General features: G+C 43.2%; 1 protein-coding gene across 3 annotated transcripts in view; it reads right to left on the reverse strand.

Moving 5' to 3' along the window:
- The window catches only part of ATP1A1 (ATPase Na+/K+ transporting subunit alpha 1), a 47,228-nt gene that overhangs the window by 4,446 nt on the left and 24,818 nt on the right, over nucleotides 1-17,964 (reverse strand). For all 3 annotated transcript variants that reach the window (XM_045001179.1, XM_045001178.1, XM_045001177.1), the window contains 17 exons: nucleotides 17,673-17,786; nucleotides 16,672-16,731; nucleotides 14,928-15,131; nucleotides 14,412-14,525; nucleotides 13,538-13,672; nucleotides 13,210-13,327; nucleotides 11,711-11,979; nucleotides 10,669-10,867; nucleotides 9,291-9,400; nucleotides 8,035-8,169; nucleotides 7,328-7,520; nucleotides 6,693-6,868; nucleotides 5,696-5,832; nucleotides 2,830-2,980; nucleotides 1,717-1,885; nucleotides 615-769; nucleotides 112-235 (listed from right to left, as the gene is read on the reverse strand). In XM_045001179.1, coding sequence (XP_044857114.1) covers nucleotides 112-235; nucleotides 615-769; nucleotides 1,717-1,885; nucleotides 2,830-2,980; nucleotides 5,696-5,832; nucleotides 6,693-6,868; nucleotides 7,328-7,520; nucleotides 8,035-8,169; nucleotides 9,291-9,400; nucleotides 10,669-10,867; nucleotides 11,711-11,979; nucleotides 13,210-13,327; nucleotides 13,538-13,672; nucleotides 14,412-14,525; nucleotides 14,928-15,131; nucleotides 16,672-16,731; nucleotides 17,673-17,702 — 2,479 coding nt within the window. In that variant the 5' untranslated portion in view covers nucleotides 17,703-17,786. The remainder of the gene's footprint in view (nucleotides 1-111; nucleotides 236-614; nucleotides 770-1,716; nucleotides 1,886-2,829; nucleotides 2,981-5,695; nucleotides 5,833-6,692; nucleotides 6,869-7,327; nucleotides 7,521-8,034; nucleotides 8,170-9,290; nucleotides 9,401-10,668; nucleotides 10,868-11,710; nucleotides 11,980-13,209; nucleotides 13,328-13,537; nucleotides 13,673-14,411; nucleotides 14,526-14,927; nucleotides 15,132-16,671; nucleotides 16,732-17,672; nucleotides 17,787-17,964) is intronic.

Consider the following 17,964-nt stretch of genomic DNA (forward strand, 5'->3'; position numbering starts at 1 on the left):
ACATGATAGCAGCTACTGCCCTAGACTGATTGTGCAATCTCCCTTGAGGCCAAGCCAGCCCCCATCAGTGCTGAGCAGCGTCCCAAAGGATGAAGCGAAGCAGCAGCTTACCAATCTGCCCATAGGCCATACTGATCAGTCTCTCGTTCACTAGCTTGTCCGTTTTGGGGTTTCTGGGCTGTCTCTTCATGATATCGCTCTCAGCTTGCTCATATGCCAAGGAGATAGCAGGAACCTTTGGGGTGGAGGACAAGAGTTGGCATACTAGGGAGCTTTGAAAACAAGCTTTTCCATTTTCAAAAAGGAGTGAGCGGCTTCCCCTCTGTCCCATTATAGTGACTAAGAAACGTACAGGCCTGTTGCCAAATAATGACGTTAGACTGAGGGCCTATATGTAGTACCTTGCCCTTATACTGGCCCTTCTAGAGGAGCAAAACACTCAGCCAGCAAGCTTCCATTTTCAGGAGACAGGTAGACTAGGCTATGGAAAGAATATCCACTGACCAGCTTTGTTACAGGGCTAAGAAACAAGCTGGTTACATATTCTCTTGAATCTGAAGTTCTTTAGGGTTATTTCGAACCCATATGTGCCCCTGGTATTCTAAGGTACTTACCATGTCAGTACCCAAGTCAATGCAGAGAATAGTTACTGTTCCCAGGGGCAGGGGGATGTTAGCGATGATGAAGATTAGGAAAGGTGTGATCTCAGGGATGTTACTGGTCAAGGTGTAAGCAATGGACTTCTTCAGATTATCAAAGATCAGACGACCTAGGAAGGAACAAATACAGATTCTTTACTGCCACATGGCAGCCAGGCGGCTTACAGAAGGCTTTATTCCTAAAGCTACACACACCAGTGCTTGAAAGCCTAAACACACTAGTTTTCCCTCTCTGCAGAGCTTCTATCACAAGGAGAACTGCAGTGCAGTGCAAGTTTGGGTATTCTATTCAAGTCATCATGAAGGCAGTATCACTATCTCAGTTCACCACCAGCAGGTTTCCTTTCTCCATATTCAGTGGAACCATCTTATTTTCCAAGTTCAGTGGGGGAGCTCAGACATAACTGTTCCTGTGAGTCCCCACTTCCAATGCCCTCTCAAAACCTAACACCTTTCGTCATCGCAAGCAGCTGTGGCCGGGGATTCAACAGTAGGCATGGGGAGAGAGAAGCCCTATGGCTGGGCTGCCTTCCATTTCACTTCTGCTGGAAGTGAACAGCCAGATCAAAAGCAGGATCCTTACTTCCACAGCTACCAACATATACTAGAGAACAGAAGGGGGATAATGAATTAACTAACTCCAGCCCAGGCCCAGAAGTCTACACAGCAATAAAAAGGTCCTGAGTCCCGCAAGCCCGAGCTAGCTGGCACAAGCCAGGCAGTTTTCTCTTTGCTGCGTAGGCATACCCTTAGTAACCCTAACTGTAGCTCGGAGAGCCCTACCTTACAACAGGCTTCAGGCCTAACCCTAGCCTTGGAATCCCTTCATTTAGTAGCCAGGGGAGCCCTTAACCCAGATTACGTTCAGATCCCAATGACTTTTTGGGGGTAGAATTTCCTGCTTGGGTAGGTTTGGTAAGACTTTACTGTGAAAGTGAATTATAAACCCAAGTTAAGGGAAGTCTTTCAGAGATCTAGTTTATCCCACAGGGTATCTCCAAGTAAGTGGCTATACTTAGTGTGCTAATTGAAGTGCAACAGGGGCTTGGAAACTCACCTTCCTCTACACCAGTTACAATGGAGGCAAAGTTGTCATCCAGGAGAATCATGTCAGCTGCCTGTTTAGAGACATCAGAGCCAGCAATACCCATGGCAACACCAATGTCTGCTTTCTTCAGAGCTGGGGAGTCATTCACACCATCACCAGTAACAGCTACAATGGCTCCCTAGGCACAGAGAAAGGGAAAGGGAAGATTTCAGTTCCTACAATAGGAATGTGCAAACTTGTAACATTCCCTTGAGAGTGTCCCAGTCTTCCATGGGTATTACCGTTAACCCTTCCCCAACCCTGATCAGCTATTTTTCTGAACAGGACCCGTAGCTGGAAACGGCTCTTTTAGTGCTATATTTGGGACCCGATCAAGGTCTTGTAGGTGACCAGTGAAGGATCTTTGAAAGACAGCCTGTGTCTTCTTTGAAGTACAGAAACCTGGTACGCCTCTCTGAAGCCTGCAGTCAATCAGGAATTTCATATCTGGACTTGCTGCTGCCTCTGGAGAACACATTTGATCTTAGGGTGGGGTGGTGGTGGTAAAGCCTCTCCTCTCCAAAGTCTTTAGACCTTAAACCTAACTTCAGCAACTACTTTTGCCCTTGCAGGTCACTTCAGGGCCGTGCATCACTGCAGGCCTCATATTTGAAAATATATATCTTACACCTTACCTCATAGTGTCCATATTCACATATGAAGTCTATACGGAATACCTAGCTGTGGCTCAGACCAGCATCACGAGATGCTTCTGCAGCCGTTGCTGTTACTATAAAGAAAACCTTGAACAACTGGGCAGACATACCCCAGAGTGGTGAGAGATGTCTAGGCCGTGCTGTTGCTCTTGACCATGCTGGTGGTAATTGGAGATATACCAATCTCCTAGAACTGGAAGGGACCTCAAAAGGTCATCGAGTCCAGCCCCCTGCCTTCACTAGCAGGACCAAATTTTTTTGCCCCAGATCCCTAAGTGGCCCCCTCACGGATTGAACTCACAACCCTGGGTTTAGCAGGCCAATGCTCAAACCACTGAGCTATCCCTCCCCGTGCTGCATACTTGAGCTGGTAGTTTAAAGCAAATACTTTTACGGATGATCAAATAACGTAGCACTTTCTCCTTACCTGTCGCTGGCAACCTTCCACAATTATAAGCTTCTGCTGAGGAGATGTCCTGGCAAACACAATTTCTGTATGATGAGTCAGAATGTCATCTAGTTGTTCACTGGTCATGTCCTTCAGATCTGTGCCATGGACAACACAGGCCTTGGCATCCCTAGGATTTAACAAAAAACACTCACACACTTTCCATTAACCCACAACTCTTATGCATACTACAAAAGGAAAGCCACAGCTTTTAATATACTTAAAAAGTACTGCCTTCGAGGAGGAGATTCCAAATTGTATAATGTTTGGGGTGTCATATCTTGTGTGACCAACTCTTACTGTAGGAGAGAAGATAGACTGTTCCTGTGTTCTACAGTCAGTATTCCATCTAATTTTTCCCACCCATGTGTGGAACGAATTTTGTTACGTGCACCAATATGGAGGTGACATCTTCATATTGGTGCACTTATAACAAAATTAATGTAGTGGGGGTGGCGCTGAGGGGTTTGGAGTGTGGGCTGGGACAGAGGGTTGGGGTGCAGGAGTGTGAGGGCACCAGCTGGGGGTGCGGACTCTGGAGTGGGGCCGGGAACGAGGAGTTTGGGGCGCAGGAGGGTGCTCCAGGGCTATGGCAGTGAGAGAGAGAGAGAGAGAGAGAGAGAGAGAGAGGACTCTCCCTGCAGCTCTCTCCGCCCACAGCAGCACCTGCCTGGGGGTGGAGGGAAGAGGAAGAGGCGCCTCTCCCTGCCACGGCAGCTCTGGGGCTGGGGCCGCAGGAAAGGCACCCCCCTCTCCAGGCCCCGCAGGGTAGGAGTGCTCTGGCCATGACAGAGTTGGGAGCTGGGCTAGGTTGAGGCCAGGGAAGGGGTACCCCTACCCCAGAAGGTCCCTGGTGGGTTCCCTGAGCACCTGTGTGGCACTAAGAAGGCGGCTGCATAGCTTACAGGAAACCTAGGCTACTATTACAAAATAGTCTAACGAACACAGCTCATGTTATGTTTTAGTATTTTAGATTCTTATCCATGTAGGATGTATATTCATGCCAGACTACATTAGACAATCAGCTCTTATCTAGTTCAGCATCCCACCCATAACTGGCCAAATGGATAATACATGTAGCTAATGATGTTACATTGTACATAAGGGGAAATTCCTTTCTGACCTCACTGCCAGCCACTAAGACCCCCAAACATGTGGTCCACTTCTCCTCCTCAGCCTGCATTACCACATAACGAGTATTATGAAGTTACCCTCTCAAAAATCTAACCACAATATTTCATCTTCCTCAGCAATTCATTCCACAGGCTGTCTATTCACAGTTCACAAGTGCTCTGTGGAGATTCTCCAAGCAAAACAAAGGCTTGGTCAGGCTAAACAATGCAGGCAGCCCAGTAACCCTATAAGCAGCCAGCTTATGAATAGGTGAATTTGCCTGATAAATAATTCAAATCTTGTGCTCTTAGGTAGCAAAGGTGCCATGTATTAACCAGTGAGGGGAAGTGAAGTTCTGAAGAGAACCTAAGTATTTGCCCATAGGACTGTTCTCATTTTGGAAATCTATGGACCTTAAGATCAGTTTTGAATGCTATCCCCAGAGGTCCTCAGTTCCTCTGCCCACCCAAAAAATTCAGATTTGGAACTCTTGAGGGAACAGGATCTTGTTTTGACTTCTGAGACTCTTAACCACCTGGTTTGATTTTAAATTTAAAATATTTATCTTTGGAGTTGAATGAGAGGTCAAATTTTAAGAGAGAGTTCCAGTTACGTTTCCTTACATTACAAGTAAGGAACCTTACACTCAACATAACTATTTATCCTGTTTGAATTTTTGCAGGCCACTCAGCTTAGATAGTTAAAACAGCCTAGTCATTTTCACCTCTCATTTGAGTTCTTCCATGAACCTTTAATCAATGTTTCAGTGTCTTGGGCCCTCAAAGGGAGCTTTTAGTCCAGTTTTGACATGTAACTTATTTATTATTAGGCTTTTCTTTAAGGTAAGCTTGGCAGAATTCAATTTTCATTTTTTGTAATTTCAACTGGTAACTGATTTTTTTTATGCACTTTTTTATCTTAAATTTTCACAGTTGTGGGAAATTATGCGGGAGGATCCGACAATTTGATGACACTAGGTGTTGAGATTCAAAACGTTAAAACTATAATCAGTAAGACACAAACATCAGATATAAAAACGTACAAAGTAAATACCGTTAAAACAAACTTCGTTCTCAAGCAGTGCTTTTCTTACTTTGCTTATCTCAAAATTTCAATTACTGATAGATTTTTTCATCAGTTTGTGCATGTACAGTGAAAACGTTTTCTGACATTTACCAATAACACAATCTAATCCTTCCAAGCCTAACAATATTGTTATATTATAAAGAAACCTAAATAAGTTTTGGGTGAAAAGGTGTGCTTTAGTCCAGTTTAAGTGCTCAAGTCACTGAAACATTAATCTTAACATTAAACACATCTTCAATGGCGATTTGGTCAGTTGTTCATCTGCTAAATTCCCAGTTGTTAATTCCACAATCTCCACTCAGGACACAGTTACCAGTGCTGGCAGCTATGAAATCAGAAAGGTGTGTCCTGCTTTTGGTTTATGCACACTAAGGTGACCCAAACAGGCTTTTCGGGTTTTGCGTCAAAGCTATTTGCCCTTATGTAAAAATCTAGTAGTTACTAGAACATTTTGGAATCAAGTGAACATTTCACTGGGCATGTGACAAGTGCCAAGGAAACACAATGTGCAGCATTAGACATGTTAACTTCTAGTCTCAGATAAAAGTAAAGCTAAAAGGGGCTTGTGCAGGGGAGACATGAGAGGCAGTCTTTATTCTAAGACAGCCTTTTCCTTTCTATCTGCAATGTTTTTTCTGTTCAGTACCTGGGGTTGACCTGGCTGACTGGGATATTCAGACGAGCAGCAATATCCTCTACTGTTTCATTGCCCTCAGAGATGATGCCGACACCCTTGGCAATGGCTTTGGCTGTGATTGGATGGTCTCCTGTAACCATGATAACCTGCAATGCAAATATCAGACATTGTGAAAGCCTAACCCATCCTGTCAAGCAGAGACAGGGTGGGTACTGAAGGAGTGTTAACATTTCCTTTTGTTGTCTCAAGTAAATTATGGTAAAGGTTAAGTCTTATTTCCAGAGTTGTTCCGTTCTTGTTGAACCCCGCCACGTCAATTCAGACTGCGAGAGAGTCAGAAAGGTGACGTCCGTGAAGCAAATCTGAGCTCAGACAGATATTTAATAACCATTGCATTACAACTGGCCCATTTGCTGGGGCTCTCAGGAGGCCAACAAGATATGAACAGGACATAGAAATAGAGCTCCCTATCCCCAGGTGGTTCCCCCGAGGAAGGGAAAAGAAAGCAGTGTGGGGAAGCTTGCATTTCCTGGTCAGGAAGAAGACTTTATGTATAGGGCTGTCAGCAATACTTTTAGACTAGCCCGGGTTCAGAGATAGGAGGGAACCAAGAGAAGATTAGGCCCAATTTTGTCTGACTCAGACCAGTTCAGCCATTGGATTTGAGGAATTTGGACTCCCATCAAAAACTCTTTTTTCCAATCTGCTATTTGATTAGCATGGACCCTGCATTACTCCGTTAGGTTAAATGGCAAACTTCCAAAGCATTGTTAAGTGTCTTAGCCTTTAAGAATGGCATCAGAGTGAACTGGGCCCAAGGAAGTATTCACTACTAGCTACAAACCTCCAGTCTCAGGCACATGCAGTACACATGTACCCACATGTGGAACACAGAAGGATCAGCACTCTAAGGAGAACCTAGTTTCTTTCAGGTCTGAATACTGGGCTCACTCATTTCATTTGTATTTTAGCTTATGTCATCACATACACTTAAAAAGAGAGATACCTTGATTCCAGCACTTCTGCATTTGCCAACGGCATCTGGCACAGCAGCACGAGGAGGGTCAATCATAGAAATCAACCCAACAAAGCAGAGGTTTTCTACAGGAAAGTTGATTTCATCTGTGTCAAACTGGAAGCCTTCTGGGAACTGATCATCTGGCAGAGCCAAGTGGCAAAAGCCTGCAGCAAGTCAATAACGATGATTAGTTTGTACCCCTAAGCAGGCATGTTTAGAGGTGAATTCACTTATTGTGAATAACAGTGGAGAGAAGCTCTGTAAATTAGTGCCAGGTCTTCTGCTCAGGAACCCAGTCAATATTATTCAAAGTTAGCATCACTCCTGCTGGCTTAAAAGTTTTTCTAGACTAGTGGCTAGTTGCCAATGCCAAGTGACCGAGCACTACTTAGTTTACATAATGGGACCTCAAAACGTCCATGGAGGCTGCACCCAATATTAGAACAAGTGCATATCCCTCTCAAGGGAGAGATTCCTTCCATATCAATGCTGAAGTACCCTGTAAGTTAGAGACAGTTGCACTGCCGGAACAGAACACAACCCCCTGTACTTAATCCATGCTTCTGTGGCATTGTGTGTGGAGCCCAAGCCACTGGCAGTGTGCTATGACTGCATTTCCTTACCTAGTACTCTCTCCCCAAGGCCGCCCAATTCAAGGTAGGCATTTTGAAAAGCATCTTTTGCCTCCTCATCCAGCGGCTGTTCTTTTCCATGGATGAAAATGGAGCTGCAGCGGTCCAGGATTCTCTCTGGGGCTCCCTTCATCACCAGCAGGTAGCGAGACTCTGATGGATTGGCATTCTTATGGATAGACAGCTAGGTTGTAAGAGAAGAGCTTTTACAGCTTTATATATGTACAGCAGGAGATTAATGGGATTGCTCCCATTAAAAATGCCACACAGAACAGTTAGTTTCTACAGTGATTTGGAAGAGTTGTATAGGCAGAAAGTGCTTAACACTCATTCCAAGTATTCAATAGTGAATTGGAGAATTAAGGCAGATCCCTTTAAGGTACTCTGGAAACACAGGAATTCTGGCAAGTCCTCTACCATAACCTTGGTTATATGTGGGTGCTGAGGACTCTCTGGTGTGTTTCATTTATTTTAAAAGGTCATGTTTGCAATTCGGTTAGTTCCCAAGATTGAACCTCTCCTAGTCTCCCATCACAACACAGATACAGAACAAAACCAAAAAAAAAAACCAACCCTATTTACAGCCAATGCAATACCACTGCAGACAGTGCTGCATGTTATACAGGGCTGATCTAGCCTGAGGGACTTTGTATAAACATATAGGGGCTGGGAACCCTTCTTCCTCAGGAGGTTCTTACCTGGTATTTGTTGGTAGAGTTGAATGGTATTTCCACTACTTTAGTATTCCTTTCTCTCATCTCTTTGACAGAACCACAGCACACTTCAATACATTTTAGAAGTGCAGATTCAGACGCATCACCTGCAACTGCCCTCTGTTAAAAAAGTTTCACACATTGTAAACTTGTATGAGCTCACTCCTTTCAGTGAAGGGATAAAGCATCTCAAACAAGGCTGAAGCCCAAGTCAAGCAGACCTCTAGAGTGTGGAGAAAGTTATGTAACCAACAGGACAATCTAAGAAGAGCTGTGGCAGACAGGTATTACAATAAGAAGAAATCCTTTTTAATGGCTTCAAGTCATGAACGAAGAGATGCAAGAAGCAGGATTACAAGAGGTATAAGATGTCACGGTAGAAATTGATATTAAAAACAGACAGAGGATTTGTAGTCACAGAACCAGTATTGATGAATAGTCAAAACAGTTATTTTGTTCTACATGTGTTCTTCTACCCTGTTATCAAGCATAGTATCCAAGCACCTTCCAGTAATGCAGTAAGTGACATAATTAACACATCAAATGCTGATACAAGAGCAGTGCTTCACTTGTGCAGACATTAGACTAGGCTGGATCTTAGCTTAGCATTTCTCCTCCACAATTATTGCCATGTTGCATTTGCTTTAGTGACCTACAGCTATGTCAGAAGGTCAGACAAGATTAGGCACAAGTGTATTGTGAAGTTAATGAAAGAGCCTATGACACCTGCTCACTCTGTTCCTATGCCCACCACTGCCAGTTTCTTTAAAGCAAAGTATACTTTCATGGACCCCCCACCCCACGTACTATGTGGGAATAACCAAAAGAGGAGAGAAAAATGAACCAAGCTGTGTAGGAAACCTTGCTCTGGCACATTCCCAGCCCCTGATGTGTTCTACTCCCTTAACCTGCAGGCATCAGGGGTCAGCTGAAGGCAGAGAACATGCTGCAGGAGCCATACATCTCAGAAACACCTCCCACCCCTGCCAGAAGCACAGAAAGGAAGAGTGTTTCCCCAGCTTTTCTCTATGGGTCTGTTTGCAGGAAAAGCTAGGAGCACCAGCTGGCCTTCCCTCCCTACATGTCCACTGCAATCCTGGGACTGGTGGGCATGTGGCAGAGACAAGGCATAAATTGTTACTGCACTGCCTTCACTAGTCTAGACAGCTGGATTGTAACACCAACAAATCAGAGCAAAAATGGTTGTCAGGATAGTTTAGAATGCCTTCAACTGAACTCACCTTGAGAATAGGTACATTTTCTTGGTTAGCCTGGAACACAGCACGATTGCAGAGACCTGCAACTCTGGACAGAGCAGCCCAGGTAAGAGAACTCTTGTCAAAGGAGGCACCTGGAAGCAGGAGAAGAAGGGAAATGTTATGGTGCCAAACAGACCAGGGAAAAGTCTCAGTCTTTACTACCTCAGACTATAAAAGAAAGCTCATATTTGTCCTACTGGGAGTTTTGCATCGGCTTCTTTTTCCCTAAATTTTAGCCACTCATCTAGTCACAAGTTACTCTGGGGAGCAGGTGGTGCGTAGGCAAAGGCCTGGGGATTAACAGAGTAGCTAAATAATTTAAGAATAGGCTTTGTAGTCTAGATTCTATATACTACTAGTTACATTTTCAGTAGTGGCAAGGGTTAGACTGACTTCCTTTCATAGATCGGGAGACTAGGAACCAGAATTCCTGAGTTCCACTCCAGCTCTCCCACTCACTGTTAGGGAAGTCCTGGCCTCACTATGCCCAGTCTGCAAAATTAATTTAAAGTTCTATCACAGGGATGACAATTAAAGGACTCATCCACTCCATTTACCCCATGTTTATTGTTGAGGAGCTTCAAATGACCAGAATTGAACATGGTTTCCCTGGAAAGAGTAAACCAGGCAAAAGCCTTTTAAAGTCATTTGCTAGCTGGGAGGGACACAACTATTAAGCCTCGAAGATTTTTCTTCATTGAATAAACACTGGTTTATTCCTACTATCGTCAGCCCAAATGTTTATACTGCACTTTGTGTGCTTCCAATAATGCTTTGTATTTATATAGCTTGATACTTTGCACTGTATTAAACATGACTGAAGTACTAGTGCAGACCAGACGCAGCCACTTTCAAAACTGGATCAGACGAGCACAATCAGACCTAGGGAAAATCAAGTCTTCCTCAAATGCACCTGATAACTGAAACAACATTTTATAGGTTTAGAAAAAGTTAGACAGTGGCGGAGCTAGGACTGAAACTTATGATTTACAGGCACTTTACATAATAGGCTTGTAAGATTCTACTTTGAGTGGTGATAAGACTTAGCTATCTTGCCAAACGATATCAAGGTCCTAGATCAAATCCAAAACCTGAATTGAAACTAGGGGAAGTGATCTTTCCAATGATCACTGCGTAGGAGTCATCAGTCCAATGAGGTATACATTCAGGATAAAGAGGAAGTTAGCATGGGGCCATAATGAGGTTTGATATCGATTAACCAGGAACTGTAGCAGGCAAGTTCTAAATCCTCCCAACTCTGCACTCCAGACACCAAAGTCTTAGCTAACAGACAGTGTAAAAAGACACCTCTAAGAACAACATGCCAATTAGAAACTCTAATTGAGAGAACTTTTCTTACCACTCTGGTTCTCTGTGGTGTCAGCCTCATGAATCTGATTGTCAAACCACATGTGGGCAACTGTCATGCGGTTCTGAGTCAGGGTGCCAGTTTTGTCGGAGCAGATGGTGGATGTGGATCCCAGGGTTTCCACAGCTTCCAAGTTCTTCACCAGACAGTTCTTACGAGCCATACGCTTGGCCGTTAGTGTTAGACACACCTGGGAGAGGAAGTGAGAAAGATGGAAGAATCAGAGACAGGTGCTTGTACACTTATTTAGTTCTACATAGCCCACAACTGGTGCAGTAATTTTGCATTTAGAAGATGGTTACCACTCCCCCACAAGAACAGAAAGCACGGATTCTTAGACTTGTTTAAATTTAGACCAGACTGTATTTTCTCCTTCATAAACATCTCTTAGGATCTCACATCCTGGGTCAATAGGCCTTAAAATGAAATGCCAATAAAAAGAGTACAGAAACTACTCAAGAACATGAGAAGTTTTTGAAACTGTTTGGGCAAATCAGGGCCATGTCTGGCTATCTAAAGTAAGTGGAAATGCCTTTGAGTTCCCAACTGAATGGCTGGGAAAGGCCATGAAAGTGGGGCTTGGGGGAAGGTACCTTTTTACTTAAGCACAAAACCCCCCTCACTATTTTGAAGTAAAGAGGTTAAATGATACCACATTGGACAGTCTCGTATCAGAAAGGGAACTGATACTGACTTTTTGACTAAAGAGAGCTAATAGTCTTGCAATATGAAACTTATTTTATGATTTAGTAATTTGGGACCCATCTACACTAGCTGAAGAATTTCAAAACTGTGGTTAATTTTGCAAAAGGGTTCCAATGTAGTTTGGATGAGTTGGTACTAGGCAGAAACACGTGATTGTTTCTTAGACTAAATTAATCACTCTCACAGGTTGGCCCCACCCACACCAACCAAGACGACTGTTCAGCAATGCGAAAGCCCCTTGCTATGCTATGGTTTGCCTTCAAGTACAATCTGAGAAAGTTAGATTAAGTGCAACTGATTTCAATCTTGATATTCCCCACCAGCTCACCGTGACAGTAGCAAGCAGACCCTCAGGAACATTGGCGACAATGATTCCAATGAGGAAGATGACGGCCTCCAGCCAGGTGTACTCAAGGATCAATGAGAGGATGAAGAAGCTGACTCCCAGGAACACAGCCACTCCAGTGATGATGTGGATAAAATGCTCAATCTCAGTTGCAATGGGAGTTTTCCCCCCTTCCAGTCCAGATGCGAGAGTGGCAATACGGCCCATCACAGTATTATCGCCAATGTTAACGACAACACCACGGGCGGTGCCTGGAAGTGAGAGATAACAGGCTTTAATAGAGTACTCACTGATGCCGAACACAGAAAGCTACTTCGCTCTGGTTTGAGTTTGGAGGTGCTTAATCAGATCTCCATACATTCGTTTAAAAGGTATTTGTTCACACCACAATAGCCTTTACGCCCTGATCCACATTAAGCATATGTGAGGAGGAATCTCTAACCCAGCCCCGGAGCAGGAATTCTTGTGTAAATAAAACCACCATTGCTGTGCAGCCTTCCTGCACACCTGCTCCCTTGGATTCCAATTAGGGAATAAGGATCTGCTGCATGGCAGTGCACCCACAGGGTTTCTAAGAGGGCAGATAGCTTTCCAAAGCCAGGCACAAGATGACATAAGCAGGCACAGACTTTTGCTTACTTATTATGGCAGAAGAAGGGAATCCCTTCCAAATGCCAGTCCCTATTTTGGGGCCTATCCCTCTGGTACAATATAACAAGTGTCAACCAGCTATGAAGTACAACATTTCTGCTCCAACACTGGACTGACAGTGTGATTTAGGCATATTATGCGTGTTGCCATAAAGGTATGTATGTGCATATCTGAGGGCAGAACTGAGCCCCACATGTTTACCAAAAAAAGACACTAATTTTTATTTGTAAATCCTCATTGCACTTTATCTGGTTACATTGGGACATGTCCTGTCACACAGTGTTGGGTTAAGGGAGGGGCTAATTTATACAATAGCCACTGAGTCTGCTGAAGAATTCTGCAGGCGGAATACTAGTTCTGTTTGAGGGACACTGGAATTCTAAATTCTCTAAAGCAGCTGCATTACTTTCAAACACAACACCTGTGTCTGATTATATTATTACCGTGCCCCAGACCTCAATTGGGCCTTCGGGTGAGAACGATGCCAGGGGAGCTGTACAAATTCATGTTCCTTTTCCTTTTTAAAGATTTGAAATAGTTAACAGAAGTAGAGTAAAGCAACATCTAGAAGGAAACCCGAAACTCAAAGCCAACATTGCTGCAGAAGCTTACTGTCCAATTACACACTGTCAGTTTCCTATCAGAAACAGCCTCTCTCAGGGGCTATACCCTGGTTGTTTGCATGGGAGTTGGAAGTGGAGTCCATGTGCTTCCAAATACGTAAAGTTACACATTAAACATTTATACTGCCATAGCAGTTTTGTGATTTAATGTCTTAACCCCCCCATGTTACATTAGTACACATTTTATGGAGTATTAAAGCCACGTACCTTCTACACAGTTGGTGGAAAAGAAAGCAATGTTCCTCGTCTCCAGTGGGTTCTCGTTCGTGAAATCTGGAGACCTGGTCTGAGGCTCTGACTCACCAGTGAGTGAGGAGTTATCCACCTGCATGGAAGATACATCACACTGTTTCTTGCGCAAGCGGACAAATACACAGGAAGGAAAAGAAATTTAAGGGGAACACACTGGAATTCTAAGGCACTTCTATATTATCATCGGGAAAAAAAACTAACGTCCCATAAACTCAGCACTGTTAGAAAAGTGACTTCCTTAGTATGGAATAGGGTTTTCAGAGACATTTGAAAATGCACCCACCTTACAGCCATGAGCACTTATGATACGAAGATCAGCTGGAATTCTATCTCCTCCTTTCACCTCCACTAGATCTCCAACTACAACACCTTCAGCATTTATGCTCAGCTTCTCACCATTTCTGATCACAAGGGCTTGCTATAAAAGAATAAAAGAATACACTACTTTAAATACAATTCCGAAAAGGCTTCAAGGGGCCAGAGGGTCTTTCCTCTCATGGTTGTAAGTCAACTTATTTACCTCATATGGGAATGTGGTTGAAGAAAAACGGATGGGTTTAGTTTTCCTGTCATTAAAAGCTCCTTCTTGCCATGGTGATAAGGCCCTATGGCAGTTATGTGCGACATAGGCTATTTAATCCAAATCAGAGCTAAATTTCTTTAAGTGCTTTATAATCAGGCCAACAGAAGTCCAATATACTAAGAGGTGGTGGAATCTCCTTCCTTAGAGGTTTTTAAGGTCAGGCTTGACAAAGCCCTGGCTGGGATGATTTAGTTGGGGATTGGTCCTGCTTTGAGCAGGGGGTTGGACTAGATGACCTCCTGAGGTCCCTTCCAATCCTGATAATCTATGATTCTAAGTGCTTTACTGGACACCAATAACTGGTGATATTCATCCAGCGAAGAGTATAGCTAGCGTTTGCTATTGTGCACTAAGTAACTTTGCTAATGCCAAGAGAAATATGAAACTTCCACTTTTAACAGATGGAGACCCATACTGACAGATTTGACTTCTTTAATGCCAATCTGCTACAAACTAGTAAAATACCTCCTAAATCCAGTCATGTCTTTTGCAGTGAGAGCAACATTCTAATCTGGTTAACAATCCTGAGCTAGCAAAAGCCTGATCGATCGCTGGGTGATCAGACATTACATACCTGAGGCACCATGTTTTTGAAGGATTCCATGATCTTAGAACTCTTTGCTTCTTGGTAGTACGAGAAGCAGCCAGTTATGATAACAACAGCAGCCAACACAACACCCAGATACAACTGCAATGAACAAAAAGTCAACTGAGAGCAGATTCTGACTGAAGGGTTTAGTTATCAATTTCTAATGCTTACACTAAATTGCACAGCTACTTGCAGTCTTTACATAATGTCTGCGCACAAGTTAATCAAGAGCTACGGTCAATTTTATGTTCCAGGAAACTGCTGAAACTACTGTTAATGAGATCGGATGTGAGCTGAAATTCAGTTGCTGTATTCAGCATGGATTGAAGACCATATACTGTATGTAGAAGCACAGAAATTAAACTAGAGTGAGAGACTATAGTTATGAAAATACTATCACTCATTAAAAACCTTAGGAAGAGTTCCTGGACTGAAGGTTTAGATGCAAGACAAACAACATGTCTAGCTCAATGCAAATGAGCCTAGTACACAAGTACTCACATTATCATTATTTGTCTCCTCCCCCATTGCAGCCTGGATGCCATAAGCCAGAAAACAAAGAACAGCTCCAATCCACAATAGAAGGGAGAATCCTCCAAACAGCTGTCGGCAGAACTTTACCCATTCAGGAGTGGTAGGGGGAGGTGTGAGGGCGTTTGGGCCATCCCGAGCCAAAATCTCAGCAGCACGAGCAGTTGTCAAGCCCTAGAATGCAGGTTGGGAAGGTAGTCTAGTTATAGCACTGCAGTAAGGTCACACCACCAGGCTCTTCCTCAGTTTGAGGCACTGTGGTCAAATGTGATGGAGCAAGCCATTCTGAGCTCATTGCAAGAATGAAAGCAAAGGCCTGCCTCTGCTTTGCTTCCCCCTCTGCTCCTACAAGCTAAAGGAGAGAACACTTTCCTTACAATAAACGGGCAAAGACAATGGGAGCTAGTGTAGCCTTTTAGTGTCTCCAGGTAACTATTTGTACTACAAATCTGCACAATAAAATAACCTCACAAGTAACTTCTATTTCCAGCACTCAGATGAAAGTACAAGTTGGCCAGGTGAAAGGAACAGTACAGGAGTTCACAATGATGATGGGCCTTCAATGTCAAAGGTGTGACGGGACCACAATTGTGGAAGTTATGACCCCCTTCCCCCATCCCAAGAACGGTCCACAGCAGACTGTCAGAGGCTCGGAAGTTATGGTACAAGCAAAAATCAAAATGACCTTTTATGTAGCCGTTTTGATTTTAGTCTTCCTGAAAAAGTCTCTCTCAAGTTTTCAAAAAGTTTGACTTGTATGAAAAGAATTAAGTTTTTCACCCTACTGTGCTATAAGACCCAAAATAAAAGATATCTTGCTGCATCAAACCTTGTAGGAAACAGCTGTCAACTAAACAGTACCAACCAAGGTGTGAAACCAGCATTGTACCCTGCTCAAAGTGCTGACCAATTCATTTATGTGATATTAATCTTATCAAGCTAGCACATTTTACATGTTTCTACAAGTCTCAGGAAAAACAGTCAAGTGCGAGATAAGTGATGTAGAATTTTTTTTTGAAGTTTGTCTGAAGATGGTTTTTTAAAATAAAAAAACTAGCTACATCATCTACCTACAAGATTATTTTTTTTTTTGTCTGAAAGCTTTTTTCCCCGGTTGTGTGTGCCCTGTACAGTCAGTTTCTCTCTTGCTTGAGAGGCCCCTTTTTTGGGAGAGTAGAAATATACTTGTACAAAACAATCAGGACATTAAGTTGCTCTTTAAACAAGACTATTTCAAAATGCTCTATCCCTTTAGTTATCGTACAATAACTTGGTGGGGGCTTGCCTCTTGTCTGAAATTCCGGCACCCTTTGTTATAAAGGTAACATTTTAACTACTGATGGTCAGTGTTACGTTTGTGGCCATGTCCTGGTTTACAGCAGAGGATTACCAGACAATACAAGAGAACACAAGCAACAACACTCAATGCAAAACCTAAGAATCAACCTCACCTTGGAATACTTAAGAGTCACATGAATAAATCCCAACTTCGTTAACAGTCACTAAAATATTTGAGCCAATCAGTATAAAGAGAGGAAGAGGAGAAATATTTGTGAACACTAATGCTAGAACTGTTAATGCACAGACTAACTGGAAGAGTGGTGGTAAACAAATTTGACAGCACCCAGATCTCCCTTCACAGCAGGCTTATCATATCGGTGAACCTGTTCCTTTTAAGAAGTTGACAAATGGGACACGCAAAAAATCTACCTACCCGACTCAAGTCTGTTCCGTATTTACGATGAAGTTCATCAAGGCTGAGTTTATGATCATCCTGGAAGAAAGAGAAGAAATTGGAGTTGGAATGTGTAATAACAGTCCATGCATAAAGTGAGCAGAGGCTACTTACTGGCTTTCTACTCTCCATTCCGTTGCCAATAATAGCTTCATAAGATGGAGGTTTTCATGGCAAGGGAGAGTTTTAAAGCTGAGATGGTTCCAAAGTTGTAACTTCACCATTTCATTCCTCTCACCCTGCTTATCGCTATTCAGAATAGATTTATTCTAGGCAGCACATTGCTGAGTGTTGTTAGACAGATGTCATGCTCCATCCAAGAGGTGGTTGCATTTCTAATGATAATAGAGTACCCTGAAAGTGGTCTGCATCCCAGGAGGTTTTTTGGGTGTGTGTTTGTTTTTGTTTGTTTGTTTTTTTAAATGGAAGGGAAGAGGCATACAGAAGACTTGCTAAGCAGTCCAACCTCCCCTTCCTAACATGCACAGCAAGCTTGCAACTGGTTAAGAGCTTATACACTTTTGTTTCCACATCGTACATCACAGCAAGGAAACACGATCTAAAGTAGAACCTGGTGAAATTTAGCCAAATGTGATGCACAATTCACTCATTGTGGATAGATGTCCACAGCACTAAAACTGATTAGCAGTAATGCACACTACTGACGACAGTCTCTGCAGGGGGCCAATGTTTAAGTCTAGCCATAGAGACTGAACTCACTGGCTAAAAAGGCAGTTGCTCCACAGCAGGCCAGAGTCACACGGGCAGGACAATGTGGGGAAGACTGCACTTCCGCTACCCAAGCTGCACTTACTCTGGGGTATACATTTATACTACGGCTGCACTGAAAACTTACTAGATGCCTTTAGTCTCTGTAGCAATGTCAGATTTTTAAAGGTAGGCACCTAAAGACAGGGTGTTTTCAAGGAAGTGTATGTTGTTGAAGAGCCACCAATTCTTCCCCTTCCTCACTTTCTTACCATTGAGACTTCCTTTTTCAGTTCATCCATATCCTTCTTTTTCGCCTTCTTCCCCTTTTTCTTCCCGGCACCATGTTCTGATGTAGCAGTAGGCTCATACTTGTCACGTCCAGTCTGAGAAAAGTAAAGTGTTTTGAGAAATGGCTGATCTTTAACTACTTCAGTAATGTGTATGGTTTCTATATTCCCCATGCACAGAATTTCACGTCAGACAACTACTTACATTTAAATTATGCTACTTTCTTATAAACAAGCTGGTAAAAAGACTAGTCTGCTCAATAACATCCCTATG

The sequence above is a fragment of the Mauremys mutica genome, chromosome 1, assembly GCF_020497125.1.
Source record: "Mauremys mutica isolate MM-2020 ecotype Southern chromosome 1, ASM2049712v1, whole genome shotgun sequence".
In the NCBI taxonomy this organism is placed as follows: Eukaryota; Metazoa; Chordata; order Testudines; family Geoemydidae; genus Mauremys; species Mauremys mutica.